Raw genomic sequence first — 15,897 nt, 5'->3', positions numbered from 1 at the left:
TCAACTCAGCGTCCCCAGGGGCGGTCATCAGCTTGAAAGTTATGACTTTAAACCATTAATAGCTTTTAATTCTTTCTGAAGCAGCTAGATAACGGCTGCTAGGATATAAAGCGCCTGTGTCGGCCCTCATGAAGCAGGATCTGTATTGCTGGCAATGGTCAAGCTGTGCCCTCAGCTCCGGCTGTAAGTGTTGTCTGGTTTACCTGCAGGAAAGAGCACAAGCTGCCCGAAAGGAAGGGCTTGTCCTGCGGCACCAGAAGTCTCCCCAGGTGGCACGATGAAAACCAAAACCTTCAAAGCGCCGCACACAGGGCGTCCGGCGCGGGCAGTGGGCACGGGCTCCAGCTGCTTCCTCCGATGCCTTAAATCATCGCGGCATCATTTCTGAACGAGCAGGGGCTGTTCCCCGTCACCCAAGGGCTCCTTCATCGACAGCTCAGGCGTCCTAAAAGTCCTCTGAGGAGTGAGGCTGAGTGGGTTTCTTATTGCTATCTTGGATCAGCTCGGTTTCACAGCCTGGCATCACATTTCAGCCTCATTCAATAACCAGGACGGCATCAACAAAATCACTGGCTTTGCAGAGGAAACCTGGGGAGACGGTAAGTATCCCAGTGAGACAGCAGAGCGTTTGCAAAGCAAACCCAGCTCTTGGCAGATCTCTGATACATTTACTATCCAGACTTAATAACTCATTGGGACCGGCCCATCCAGAGAGCTATCCCATCTAGGCCCTGGTGCTATCCGATGGGATCCTGGTGGACAGCTCTCACCAGGAATAAGCAGTGCTCTGATAATGAATGGATGGGTGGGTAGAGCTCTTTTAGTAGTGCAATAACCTCACACACAATGCAGATAAGAGGGAATGAAATTTTTATAATATGCCTTCAGATTCCGAGGCACATTTGCACTCCTTGCTCATTCAGCGCGGATAAAGCTCACCAGCAGAGCCGTAAAGTGAAGCCTTGTGGATAATTTAACCATGGCCAATAAACTTGCTGTCCTCTTAAAAATTGAAATAAATATGTGCGTGCATTAATCATTCAGTAATTACTTAGGCAAAATCACTTCCATCGGACGGAGAGACAAGCTGTGTGAATAACTGCCACCACAGCCACATACTGCCCAACAGGACTTCAGTGTTTTTGTCTCTCGAGCCGGACGGAGCACAAAAAGATGGAGGAGCTTCCGCGGAGGAACAGGTAACGAATCGGTATCGTCGTCAGGGCTGGAAGTGCGATCTTGGAGGCAACAAGCCCTGTGTTTTATGTGCCTGATCGCCTACTGTAGCCATACAGTACAAAGGAATATAGGTGAATTATTAAATCAGCACAGTTAACACAAAGTTCACTACATGCTGAAAACAAGGTGCAGAGACCATTCAATTTTAGCTCAAAGATAACTAGAGAAATATTGTGTCTTGACACGACAAATAACCGAGGAACCTCTATCTCTTTCATCTAACGCCAGAGCGACCCCCTCACTGGAAAGTCAACTTTTTAATCAGCTTCTGGTCCTAAGTGTAATTCAGTAATTCAACACACTGTATTGCAGGATACCGCTGTTTAATGAAGAGCTCGCTTCAAAGCCGGGGCTGTGATTGCAGCTGGGGTGTCACGTCATGGGCGAAGATTCAGCCTTCACTTGATATTGCAAAACCTGAAGACTCAGCCCTAACAAACACTGACAGACGAACGGCAGACAAACACGCCGAAGCTCTTCATTATGGCACTGAACCAAAGACAAATTCAATCACACATGTGTGAAAAGCAAAGATTACAAAGCGACTTCCAGGTCAATCGCAGGATGAGAAATCACCTTGTTAGTGCAGCTTCCTTCCACGCTAGCAGCTTGGATACACAGCTTTTATGCACAGCAAGAAGCCAGCACCGTTAATAAAGAGAGAGGGGTGAAATTAGTGGTGCAAGCGTCACATTTTATTTACCACTTTGCACCTACAAATGCTGAAAACAATTTAATTTAGCAGCTTTATAAACCACTTTTTCTTAATCATAGGCTAAGCTGCGATGTCTGTCATCCTTGGAAAAGAGAATACTGTATATTTTTTTTATTTCAGTAAACGTTTACTAAAGAAAGAAAGTTATTTTTTTAAACCAAATGGTTTTTGCATGTCAGAACAGTCATGCAGTTTTTGCCCAGTGTGAGACCCTTGGCAGACCCTACTGTTCAACCACCATGCAGAATATGTGCATTATCCCTGGGCTTCAGTCACGTACAGTGAAATCCTGACACAGCGGCAATTATTTCAGTCATTTTCCATTACGAAAGCTTGCTTTTAATTAATCGTTTACTCCCGTGTGAAACTGTAATTGCAATTAACCACGATCTTTGTAACCTGCAGAAGAAAAATTGGGAAAGCAGCAGGGGTACAGCACATATTACTGGGCCAGTTACCCAAACCACGTCCAGCAAGAATAAAAACACACTGGGCAGCAGTTTAGCTACCAGCTAAATCTTCACCTCTTACTGGCTGTGAAGCAAATAGAAGTGCAGAGAAAAATACAAGAGCACCACTGATATCTGTCAGCAAAGCATGTTTCTATTATTATTGTTTCTTTAATATAACAGACATGTAGTGAGCAGATTATAATACAAACAATGCTGACAATATAATGTTCTGCAGTCCACAGCAGGTGTACATGCCCATTTTATCCCACAGCGCTCTCTCTCAAATACACGATAAAATATAAAAAAATGTATAAACTGTATACTTTTTTGCTGTCAACTATTCCCAAAAAAGGGCAGCCAAAACACACCACACATTGATCTTCAAGGAAGTATCTCCATTCCAAACAATGAAAGCGCTGGCTGAACCCTGGTCAAAGTCCGTGGTGCCTCAGTGTTAGTTATACGCTCAGAAACGAGCGGCCTGTCTGAGTGCCAGGCTGTGAGCAGTCGGGCTGGAAGAACAGGAGACAGACTCTGTCATCCTCCCGGGCCAGAACAGCCCCAGATCCCCGGCGGGACCGCGGGCCGAGCAGAGCGCTCTCAGACTGCGCCAGATCCACCGGGACACCCGTACCTGGCGTTTCAAGGCTCATCGAGCCTCCTGTTTCAAACCATCATTAGCCTTTAATATCCTAAGCCCTGCAATTATCTTTAAAATAGTTCATCATAATACAAATTTCAAAGCTTCTGAATGATGAGCATAACACCCCGACTGAAGAGTAAAGAAAGTTCATTTGACAGAAGCTTGCTGTGCCAAAGCTTGCAAAGTAATTGCTTTTGAACTGCTACAATAAAATGAGGAAAAACTGTTAATTTCTTTCTTGGAAAAAAAAACCCTACAGCACCGAGTATCGAAACAATTGCAAATATGTTTTAATTCCTTAGCACAACAGTCTTCTAAATGTAAAAAAGATTTCAGAGAGTAAACATGAATGTGAAGAAATCTCAGATTTGCTTTAAGTATTGGGCTCTGCAGAGTTACAGGGTATAGTATTTACTGCATGTATAAGGCATTCTTGAAGAGTCCTTTTAGGTTACTAATTAGTACACTCTCCTCATATTTATCTACAGATTTGATCTTTATGCAAACATCTCGGCCAAACCGCCCTGCTCCTGAGATCTGAAGGCTTCATGCTGTACCTTCACAGTGGCACGCAAGAGCATCAGGACCACGGCCAGCTGTCGTGCTATCAGCCCAGAACAATGCAGAAGAAGTCCTTTCAGATAACTACATTCCTTTCCACTGTCACTGATTAAAATTCACAATACGGACAAAGCCCTGCGAACACGCAGTGCGAAAAAGGAAAAGAGCCTGAATAACAGCATTCAATAAAGCTCCGGTGCAATATGTCACAGCAGGACAGAGTAACACTGTGCAATACACACTGTGACATTCTGTCTGTGAAGAGTGCAAATGTAGTTGAATTCCCAGCTATTTAAGCATTCCTGAAGTGTAAGGCAGGGAGCAATACAGCCCAAGACATGTATCTGCCTTTCAGTTGCCCAGAAATGTGCAGTCCAGATTTCTGCTGTGGTCACATTCTCTGACAAGACCACCAGACTCAGGATTATACCCGTCTGTGCTAATGAGGGGATTTTCTGCAAACGAGCCTGTTCCCTTCCTCCGCTCCTCTCCGTGTTCCTGGGCCTCTGGTCATGGAAGCCCTGCACCACTCCCGGACTTTTCGCACGAAGAGGGAAGGTTTTTCCTCCCTGCTCGAGCTCAGCTGCTTGTTGCATTTATTAGGGACGCGTTTAGAGTCAGCCCCCCCTCGCCACGAGAGCCTTTCATTTCCAGGGAAATCTGTCTCTTGAAAGCCATCAATTCTCTTTTTAATTTGGGTTCATGTATTGAAGACTGAGGGTTTTTCTTTTCTAAAACAAGCACGATTTTTAGCACATGCCTATTAGAGCTTTCATACGGAGCACATGAGGACACAGCCTTTCCAAATTAAAGCAAGAAAATAGATTATGTAGCCATATGGAACCCTTTGCCACAGCCACAGTGATCTGGTTCCAAGACATTGTTAAACTCTGTGAGGCAATGCCTCCTTTGTGAAGCTCTAACTTGTACTGTATGCTTAGGGCCTAACTCACACCTTTTAATAGGTGTTTACTAACAGATTATTCTTTGCTTAAGCTCTGTTGATTAGCAGAAATAAATATAAGAACCAGATACGACAACGTTCACAAACAGGGAATTCAGAGCTGAATGTGCATCTGATACAAGGTTAACTCAGGCATGACTTTTCTGGGTTTGGATTCCACGCGTTCTTCAGGACAGGGCTCTTTCACACATCCTCCAGCTGGCTGACACTGCCAGACACCGGCTTCAGGCTGTGTGCTGTTACAGTTAGTGCTTCTTTAGGAAGACAGACATCCTCCCACAGGCTTCTCTATATAGAATATAGTGTCTAGACTAGGTGAGTGCTGGCTAGGGACAGTAGCACACACCTACCCTACCTAACATGTGCCATTTGCCACCTCCGTAACTGCTCTTTTAAAGCCAAGACTCCTCACTCTGCTCATCAGAGACTTGTACTGAACAGAACGCCAGGATACAGGGTGGATGGCTACCTGGTGAGGTCACAGTCCAACACAACAGGAAGTTCATAGAGGCGATGATGCGAGCACTTCATCACAGAGGAATATTCACGCACGCACACCGATTTAACACCAAGAAAGAATACCCTACATTTACATTTAAGGCCTGTGTGGCCCTTTGCTGTTTCAGGTATCCCGGCTTCCCAGTGCAGCCCCTTTCTAGTTTTCCCCGGACAATGGGTCATCCCACCCTCCTGAAAGGGGCTGGAGAAAGTCAGTCCTGGAGCAAAGTCGACCTTGAACCCCGAGAGGAGCCGAGGCTGGGCTCCACAGCCCCTCGCTTTCCACGCCAGCGCCTGGCGACGCGCATCATCGCGGTCCCGAAGCCCCGAGGGGGGACTCTCTGCCACTCCTGCACGGCGCAGCAAGGAGATACTGCTCCTGTGGGCTGTCTTTTTCTAATCAGGGCTGATCATCTGTAGAACAGGCCTGTGCGCATTCTGTATGTGAATTCATTTCAGGTCTAATGAAATATGCTTGAAAGAGAACATGGCGTGAGTCCCAGAACAGGACGAAAAAGACGCATGTAGAGCTGTGTTAAGACATGTTCTGTGCCTCGGTTATGGCACGCTCCTTTTTCACACTGCCCCTTCCCTTACACGGGTCGACAGACCTTCTGTGAAGGATTTTCTTTTCATTGATAAGGTTTCCCCGTTTTGAAATCCCGAACTCTGCTGGGGCTGTTTGCTGCACATCAAAAACACTGATGGCTTTATTTAGTTTGCACCTCATTCTCTGCACGTCGTTTGTAACACGCAGGGCAGCAGTACAGTAACCCATCAGCCTAGTGCAGTGAAAACTGGGACAAGCCCACATCTGGAGCTGGACTGTGAGGCTCAGCTCTTCGTGAGACCCTCCAGCTACCATATACAGGTTGACCTATCCTGCTTTGCTAAAACATCTCTGTTCAGCTAAACAATGAAACAAACAGCACGAGCCCAGCAGTGAGCACGACTGCTGCAAAGTCCCTAAATTGGCGCGCTCTGCTGTGAACGTGGTGGTTATAATGAGCTGCAAGTCTCAAATCTGCTGGTAAACAGCTCAATAACAGACATTATCAGATGAGGAAAATGACTAGTTTCCCATATTTGCTTTGAAAATCCTTCATTTATCCCTCAATTTAATATCGTTGTGGAGGGAGGAAAGAAAAAGAAAGTGTTTCATCATTCAGGTTTAATGTCAGAGGACGCTCCCTAAACACAGTCATCCAGAATTAAAAAGAATAGTTTTCAGATAACAGCTACACACCGTAAATCATAGTGGCGGTGTATCCAGAACCACAGTTTTGGGAAATGTGCGAGTACTCAGTGCTGTTCAGCAGCACCTGGGCCTGGCAGACGAGCGCGGAGCCCCAGAGGGCTCTGGCCAGCTCCGACTGCAGAGCCGGACCGTCCCCAAGAGCCAGACACCCCTGGGCTCCCCTGCGTGGCCCCGCGGGACTCCCGCTCAGAGCTCACACCCTGTCCAATCGCAACAGACCTCTCCCAGCGGCGCTCTGGAGCAGCACCTCGACTGCAGGTAGACCCACCTCAGGCCTCTCCTGAGTCTCCTGCCTCGTTCAAGCACTGTGATGGAGGATTCAGCACAGAACACGTGTGACGATCAGAAAGACATGAAACACAGAGATAAATCTACTGTGGGCCTGTAATAAGAACAAGACACATAACAAACCAGAGACCAGGCGAGATGGGCCGTTTGGTTTGGTAGTGCGTGATATTATTATGATTATGAATATGATTATTATTAAATTAACCCCCATTATTAGTACGTTTAAAATGAGACATTCCCACAACTTCCCATTTTTCTTGAAAAACATCATCAACGTGACGGAAGAACCTGACGCCATCGATAGGAGCGCCAGCAAACGGGATCTTCGTGGAGACAGGGAGAAGGAGACAGGCGCCCTCTCCGCGCACGGACGGGAGCTGCAGCTGAAATCATTTCAGCGGGCGGAAAAAAAAAATCTGTCTCGGATTATTGCTGCCTTTTCATGTTACTATCGCTCCCTGTGCTTGGTTTCAGCCAATCTCTCCCCTATGACGCTCTGCGAGGCTGGATTCAGAGGGACCCGATCATAATATTTAACACACCCACACAGCCTTCAACAACAAGAGCACGGGTTTGAGCAGCCGGGCACTGAGCTGAAGCGCCCGAGTGAGGTCCCCAGCAGCACCTGCCCGGACCGTCCTCTCCCCTCGCCCTCCCGGAGTATGCCCACTCCGTCCGGCACGAAATGCGGAACTCGTCTGCCTGGGAAGAAGAAGGACGGACCTCCCGGATTTCGCTTAAACTGCGTGTTTTGATTTTTTAACGTTTCTGTATCGTTTTCTCTCTCTCGCTCTCTCACCCCCTCCCCTCCGCGGTGGATACTGGCGCTCAGACTGGGAGAATAACGAGGACCGTACCAGCGCCGCAACCGAAGAACCGGAAATAAAATGAAAGAAAACTAAAAAAAAAAAAGAAACACGTTCAGACGTCAAACTGAACACCGAAGGGACGATTGTTTTCCTCGCTCTGAAGAAGGGACGTGGGGACCGATGTCTGCTGCACATCCCGGGGATGACAACCAGCCTCCGTACTGCAGTCGGCACGTCCCGGGGATGGAGCGCCACTACCTAGACTTCACATCCACACGCCACGGATGAGCCGGGCTCGCCTTTTATACCTGGGCACAGATTTCCAGACTGCCGATTTCCAGGACATTGACAATGTGCAAGACCGAGGCGTATCTCCGACCTGATTCGCGGTAGGATTTATGCGGGAGGGCTGAGAAAACCTGTATTTTTATTCGCTTGTGTACAGTATGTGTGCGTGTTAGTGGACAGCAGACACGCTACTCGACTCTCTGTTCAATTTATTTTTTTTGCCTCTTGTTGAAAATGAAGCACACGTCGGTGCTGAGGGATTTTTAAACTCGGCGAAGGAAATTTCTGTGCTAAACCCGATCCGAGTCTTCAAATGTTGGTAACGTTCAGCTTTGTCAGAATAAAGAACTGACAACCAGATTTAAAAAAAAACACGACTGTTGTACTTTTATTTTGTTTAATATACATATTACGTTCTATAGCAATTACCAGGATAAAACAATCTGCAGAAGAAGATGATTCTGTTTCGGAAATTCCGAGTCCTGATCCTCATGGTGTTTCTCGTTGCGTGCACCATGCACATCATGATCGACTTGCTGCCGAAACTGGAGAAGCGAGCGACGGGACCGGGCGCCGGCAACAGCGGCTGCTCCTGCTCCCACAGACCGAGCGAGGAGCCCGAGAGCTGGGGCAAGCAGCGGGCAAGGGCCGGGGCAGAGTCGGGCTGGCCTAATAAGCACACCCTGCGGATCCTGCAGGACTTCAGCAACGAGCCCAGCTCCAACCTCACGTCGCTCTCCCTGGAGAAAGTCACCGGCGCGGCGGACAGGGCGGAGGGGCCGCAGCGGCGGGAGCAGAGGCCGGCGCAGGCGGGCGACGGCCAGAAACACTTCGTGCAGGAGCCGGGCGCCGGCAGGAGAGCTCCCGCCCCCGGCTCCTCCAGGCTCTCGGCGCTCTTTCAGCACCCGCTGTACAAGACGGAGCTGCCGGCGCTCACGGAAGACGACACCTTGTTTAACGTCAACACGGACATCAGGTTCAACCCCAAAGCGGCCGAGAACCAGGACTGGTAAGCGAAACGCGCAGGGGCAGGTGGGCGAGAGGCGAGGGGGCACCTGAGCGGGTCGGGGGGCGTGTGCGCCTTCAGAAGTGAGCGGCGAGGACATGTGTCGCCGTGCGAAGCGAGAGCGGTCGACTGAGCTGGTCAGTGGAGTTACTGCAGTGACAGAACTAGTGTCCTACAGTACCTCAGCCCATCGGGACGTGCTGAAGCACTCTTCACGCATTCGGAGAACTATAGGCTCTGGCTGGTTTTTTTTCCAGCGATCGTTTTGTTTGTAGGCACAGAGTGAAGTTTTCTTCTCTGTAGCACAGCCGATGACAATTACTCAAACACCGTGTTTACACCATGACAATCGTATCGTGACACAAAGACACAAAGCATCGTGACAATCGTCCAAACACACGCCCTTTTCTAGACAAGCCGTGCTGTTTCTGACCCCTGTACTGTCTTAAACTTGCAGGTCGCCCTTACGAAAGGCAGGTGATGATAACACTCAAGATTTGAGGGTGGGTGCTGTTGTGTGCACATGAGCACACACTTCATCTGTTCCGTCTGTTTCAAATTAACATGCAGGGCGCTGGCACGCAATGTACAGTTAATAGGAATTTTCAAAACAGCGATTTAAATTTACAGTCAATTGTAAATAACTCGCGAACCGGCAGAGACAAAGTATCGTGGTAATACTACTCCAGGAGTTTAAGGCAAATGCGTTTCTAGGTATCGATTGCTGAATATTTACAAAACATCTCTCAGTGTTTTCCGAGCGTGGCGCAGTTTGTAATACTGAAAAATAAACCGAAAATGCTTAAGTGAAGCGCTGGGATAATGCAGTGTTTCTTTTTCAAAACTCGTTATTAAAATGATCTAGAGACCGTGCAGTTTCATGCCATCTGTCTATTGCGCTAATACGAAATGGATGGTTTCGGCTGGGAAAGTAATTTGACGATTTCAAGACAAAAGCTGCCGAGAACCTCGTGATCATGTGAAATTCCCCTTGGGGCCTTGCACCCCACTGTACTGGTCAACCACTAAGGTACACCTGGAGTGCCGTTACCAGACTGTACAGTGAAATACACTGAATTGGTTACCCTCATCTTTCATTTCTACTGCCACCACAAGACAGGTCTTTACAGTACTGCAGAGTGTAAAGATCTCTATAATTGCAAGAAAAATGTTTTAATTCAACTAAATCCAGTTAAAGCAAAATTAATGTTATACTGATTGAACACTGTCAGTGGCCGGCTGAATTCTTAATCTGGTTTACAGCTGTTATATTTGATAAGGGGTTAACAGCGAAACTTTAAATAGATGTACCCCAGAATATCAGTGTAGGCTGAGCTGCAATTAGCAGCAACTGATTCATTTCAGGTTTCCAGTCCATCCTTGTAAACTCAAATAGGAGTTCCTGAATATCTTAAATCCCACCAATCTAGGCAGGGCGACTGTGATTTAGGGTTATAAATATGATTCCTGTTACAGTTAAGGTTAGGGGAAAACTTGGAGCTAGAGATGCATGTTCAAAAGCTTGTTGCCAAACACACTCAAAAGTCCTAAACTGCTAACTGACACAAAACGATCAGTGAAATCGATCCTCTCCTCTCTCAGTTCCAGGCCTCTCTCTTCTCCCAGCCTGTAATCTGTTTACACAGTCCAAAGCTCACTTGGTGTTTAGAATGACTTTTGCATGGCTTTTTTTAAATCTTAAATTAGACTACTGTAACTGCACACATACTGTATATGTAAAGAAAACAACAGGAACATTTCAATACCAGAGCAGAAGCATGTGCCATTAGAAAGTTATGCCATGTTGCAGAACCATTTATAACACGGGGCTTGAATTTGGACATGTACTGTTCAATATTTTTATGCACAGCCATCATTCAGCCTCGACAAACACAGTTGTTGCTGGTTAGACGGTCCTGTGGTTTTGGAAGTACATATTACTAAAAGCAAGCCTTCAATTTTCTTTAGCTCACAGCATTTAAAGTGTATAAGCAATCCAGTGTCCTCCCAGGTGAATAACTACTGTATGTGACTGCAATACTGCAACCTTGCACATTTCAGTCAGCATTGCATATTCACTGGAGGGAAATCGCTTAACCATATCCTAAAGTACAGGGCTACCGTAGAGTAGGTGGTGCGGGTATTCATTTGCTAAGTTGCATAGGTGCTGTATGGGTAATTTTACAGTCACAGAAACAGAACTACAGAAAACAGAATTGGTAGTCCTTTTGCTCTGCGGGGCAGTGTGATTGATAACTTCAGATTAAGCTGTGATAAAAAAGTGGTGCACAATAGCTAGAACTGGTAAGGGGTGAAGAATGGTAATACACAATTTCAGACAGATTGAATTGTGTACATGTGAGTGCCGTGATACCTGAGCGTTTGCCTGCTGTGCGCTGTCCAGCCGTCACACCCCGTGTGCTGCTTCAGTACATCGTTTCTCTATTTCCCATCCCTTCAGGCACAGCGAGGGGAATGAAGAGGAGTACACCCCAACTGGGGAGCCCTCCGCGGACGCGTACCCCAACTGGCTCAAGTTCCACATTGGGATTAATCGATACGAACTGTACTCCAGACATAACCCCGTCATCGATTCCTTGTTGAAGGACCTCGTCTCTCAGAGGATCACCAGCGTGGGTAAGTCCACCTGCTGCGCGAAGCCGCGTTCGTGAGCCATTTGTCCGACAGCTTGAGCGGTAGTACTGTGTACTGCTGTGGCCGAGGGACTCTGGGTCTGTGCACCTTCCGAACAAGGAAGACGCAAAGACAGAATTGCATTAGGGCTCAAAAATGTGGCCTTGAGAAATCATAGCCCTTCTGCTGAGGTTACCGATGAACGGAAGCTCCTGTTGATTATAAAGAAGGACTTGATGGCATTAAACCATACCGACTGAAAGCCACTTGAGTAAGGAAAGGCCAAGCTGAGGCCTGCTGCCCCATTCTGTCCACCCCAGCGGAAAAGTATTCCACTTTCATACTGTCTGCACATATAGCATCCCGGTCTTTGCTGTAAAGATCAAAAAGTGGTCCCGAGAAGATTTTACCTTCTAATAATTATCTCACTCTCCTTGAAAAAAATCATTCCAGTCACAAAGCAAAAATCACAAATCATTCTCGATCAGAGACGTGCAGCAATCTAACATTTAATGAGACTTACAGGACTGAGCGGTCAGTTCAGAAACTGGGTATACCATCTTGTATGTCCAGTGTCCATGAGTAGATGAGGAGTCCTCCTACAAATGGGAAGACTGAAACTCAGCCACGTAGAGGGGAGATTGTTGCGCAACTCATTCAGTGTTTTAGTCTCTATTTTATTTGCACGTGTCAGGCTGAATTTTTGAGAGTGCACAGCTGCCCCGTTAAAACCAAATGAAATTGGGTGTTGGTTTATTTTCTTCTGGACACCTTCTTTTGTTCTCACCCTTTCTCTGAGCTCAAAGCTTCTCCTGCGGTCGACTTGGCAGAGGGCGTGTGGGACTCGCAGGACAGTGCCTCTAAAGACAGTTTTAGTGAACTCATTAGGCCCCTGCCCAGAGGGTGAGTCCCCCCTCCCCTCTGCTTTTCAGTCACAAAAAGAAACGAGGGAGAGGAGTCGTGACATTTGTGTGGAACAAGGCTTTAAACTGGAGCTGCTGTAGGCATTTAGATGCAGTATGAAATCCATTCAGCACTTCTGGATGAATGAAGAAGGAAGGAGGGGTGTCCGTGTCCCCTGTGGGCATGTGAATTCAGGAATAAATCCAGTCATTGTGAAGATTTTTTACACGGGACTGCATGACGTACTGAACATGGAGATCAAACATAATCTGCCACATCCCTGTCCCTGCACAATTTAAAACATCTCTAAAACAGCAGATGGATGAAATATTTCATCATCCAAAAATTAAATTGTTTTTGCAGGTGGGAGTAGAAACTGACCAAAATGGGTCACGAGATGGCGATGTGCTCTTTAAACCTTGGCAGGAGATCCACAAATAGCTCTTCAGATTATATGTTTTTGTTCCTATTTTGAAGGTATTTGTGGAAAATAAATTGCACCCTATTCTCCTTAACAAAAACACCCTGGAACAAAACGTACTATTATAACACAACTAATAGCAGTCAGATTTTGAGTCATCCATTATAAGGTGCTAAAAACGGTCACAGAACAGACTATTTGCATAATAATGGCTGTGTAGACTAAAGCTATTGTCTGAGAAGTACATGGTGCCTTTATCAAGACCCTAATTTAGATCTGGTAAGGTGCAAGCTGATAAGGGATTTGAAAGTGAGAATAGTGGAGCAGTGGTTACGGTCTGGACTTGTGACAGGACGGCTGCGGGTTCAGTTCCCAGATGGGATGCTGATGTTGTACCCTGTAGCAAGGTGCTTCACTCACGCGGTGGCTTCCAGTGGAAGGGTCAGTAAAATGAATTAATACTGTGAGGGTAAAACGGTGCAGGTGACACCCACCCTCTAAACACACACTTACATATTTGAAGCATCTTCCGATATTCACAATTGGATACAATTTGGACACATGTTTTTATCACCCAGTTTTACCTCCCTGGGTCACGTTGCTCAATAAATATGGGATTATATTCTGAAACGCAATCACATCCTCTTTCGGACCTGCCTGAAATATCTGAAGAGCCCTCGCACCAACATTAAACAGGTGTCCTGTGTTACACTTGACAAACCTGCTCGTTTTATTCTGTCAGGACGGCACGCGGGTGTTTTGCAGCTCCTCCACGAATCCTGATTTTCACGTGGAATAATCTGCTTTGTTCCACCTCGAATGGCAAAGGCAGGTGCACTGTCACCGACTGGAGAGGCCCAGTTCTGGACACTCCTCTTTCAGAAGCCTTTCCCAGGAGGCTACAGTGCTTCCATAAGCACTAAAGCTGCTGTAGGTCATGACTGCTCTTGCAAAATTAAAGAGCTTTCAACAGCATCATCCTTGCTTGTCAGGTTTTTCTTTTCTGACACGGAGAGGGGTGGGTTTTTCCTCCATGATCATGAATGCTGGTATCGTAAAACAATTAATTTGAATGCACCTGTCAGGCAAGCACAGACGCAGAGGTGAGCCGGGGAAGCGACTCTTTCTGAGTTACGGTTTTACTAAACGATGCAGGAGGAAAAAGAAAGACACAGTTTCTTGTACTAAGGTACAGTACAAAGGGGGGTTTAAACAAGGAAAGTGCCTCTTACTAGTTTGTTTGAATAGCTGCATAAATAAACACCCACTGATATAAATGGTCTGGATTACACAGTCAACAAAAATTTCTTCCCAGAAAGCCTTTTATTTTCTTCTGTTTTAAAGACACTTTTTCAAGTATATAATGTGTTTCTGTCTTGTTTTCTACCCTAGCTACATGGTGTGTAAATATTTTTCTCTGTTACAAATCTTTGACAAAGTAAGACTTTGTTTAAGTGAATGAAGTTAGTGGAAAAATTGCTAGAATTGTAAAGGGAAAAAAAACCTTTCTGGAGCCTTTCCAAGGAAATCTTATCCGATTCATTTCTGGAAATGTCCCTAACCATGCAGACAGAAAAAGAAAGGGATAAACATTTAAATGTGGTAACATGGAAATCATTTTGTTTGCATTGAACACAAACAGCCCAGGAATTACTGTAAACGTCCTTGAATTCTGCTTGAATCATTACTGAAATAATGGGCAAAATAAAAGTTAAGACTGTGTGCTAGTCCGTCTTTTGTAATGCTTACTATACTCATGAGATCATTTTATTTTTCATGGATGTGTTCTTTTCAGTTTTACTAGTGAAAATTAGTATTGATATAATTGATATAATTAGTGAGTGATATAATTTTTAATGACACTGTCAACATTTGCAGTGCCCTATAGAGAACGTTTTACACAGTGTCTACATAGCTGAGAACAGAACTGACGGGCTCCTTCCTCCCCTCCATTTCCTGAACAGCTTCATCCAGTATAGGATCATGGGAGAGCCTGAGCCTATCCCAGCAAGCCCTGTGCGCACAGCAGGATACACCCTGGGCAGGACGCTAGTTCATCTCAAGGCACACACAGACACACACGCAAACCAGGGCCAGTTTTCCCAGAAACTAGTTCAACTCCCAGTACCTGGAGGAAACCCACACGAACACAAGGACAACACAACCCCTGATGGGCTCATCCACCCGATTCAAGATGGTCTTTTCCCATTCGTTTCTACTGTTCTCTGCATGTGCTTGGCTTGACTGTACCAGTTTCTCCTCTGCTGCATTTTGGTAATCCTTTGCTAAAATCCTCCCGATTTTAAAATATCAGAGGAGAGGTGCTCTGCATGGTGCACCAAAAGATAATCCCATCGTCACTGTGAACAAGCAGATGTGTAGGAAATAAAGCTGCAGTCATCAAGAGCTTGAGGAGTTTTAAATAGAGGAGACCATGGAGGCTGGAAACCCTGTGGGCTTCCACAAGCACCACAGAACCAACATCATGAAAAGGAACCATGGCCTTATTTTAACTCCCCTTAAATTTACTGTGCCAAGATATGTACTCCATTCTGTTCACTGTGTGGTAGTTTTCACTTTAATCTATTTTTAATCTCAAGTCAAGTTTTAAACTGTGATTATCAAAACCTTTTTTTTTTGCAAGGGACAAGGAAGTATGTAGTGGCCCAGCTGTGCCTGCCACCTAGAGGCGATACTATTTGTCAAAAAGTGCTTCTTTTGTTAATGTCTGTGTGAAAAGGAGAGGCTTGTCAGTAGTAACCCTATGCCAAAAGCCAGACATAAGTCACTGCTCCATTTCAGGGTTTCGCCACTCTCTTTTTAGTCCTTGTTTATAAGAGTATCTACACTTTGGCTTACACTTAATTGATTATAGAGCTCCCATATTGTGATTTAATTTGCTCAGACTTCAGTTAGACATCGTCAGAACACAGCTCCAGAGTAACACAGGAATAGAGGCACTAGCTGTCATAAAAACATAAGGAACAAGTTATAGGTTTTTTCCATGCTGAAAAAAAGAAGAAAGAGAACACAACGTTTCGGCCGTGGAGCCTTCTTCAGGGGTTGCACACCTGAAGAAGGCTCCACGGCCGAAACGTTGTGTTCTCTTTCTTCTTTTTTTCAGCATGGAAAAAACCTATAACTTGTTCCTTTGCAGCCTACGCATGCTGACGCAGCTACCCACCTGAAATAAAAACATAAGGCCCTTTACAAACGAT

At 45.9% G+C, this 15,897-nt stretch overlaps 1 protein-coding gene and 1 long non-coding RNA gene across 3 annotated transcripts in view; one reads left to right on the top strand and one right to left on the bottom strand.

Moving 5' to 3' along the window:
• The window catches only part of LOC148644748 (uncharacterized), a 121,075-nt gene that overhangs the window by 14,218 nt on the left and 90,960 nt on the right, over positions 1-15,897 (bottom strand). The window lies entirely within an intron of this gene.
• LOC148644750 (extracellular serine/threonine protein kinase FAM20C-like) overlaps positions 7,012-15,897 on the top strand; it is a 52,901-nt gene continuing 44,015 nt past the window's right edge. Inside the window, exons 1-2 of the mRNA XM_088613418.1 lie at positions 7,012-8,724; positions 11,183-11,358. Coding sequence (XP_088469544.1) covers positions 8,171-8,724; positions 11,183-11,358 — 730 coding nt within the window. The 5' untranslated portion in view covers positions 7,012-8,170. The remainder of the gene's footprint in view (positions 8,725-11,182; positions 11,359-15,897) is intronic.

This window comes from Lepisosteus platostomus, chromosome 19 (assembly GCF_059453375.1).
Source record: "Lepisosteus platostomus isolate fLepPlt1 chromosome 19, fLepPlt1.hap1, whole genome shotgun sequence".
Classification (NCBI taxonomy): Eukaryota; Metazoa; Chordata; class Actinopteri; order Semionotiformes; family Lepisosteidae; genus Lepisosteus; species Lepisosteus platostomus.
The sequence above is the reverse complement of the archived record's forward strand: the minus strand, read 5'-3'. Positions and strand labels throughout refer to the sequence as shown.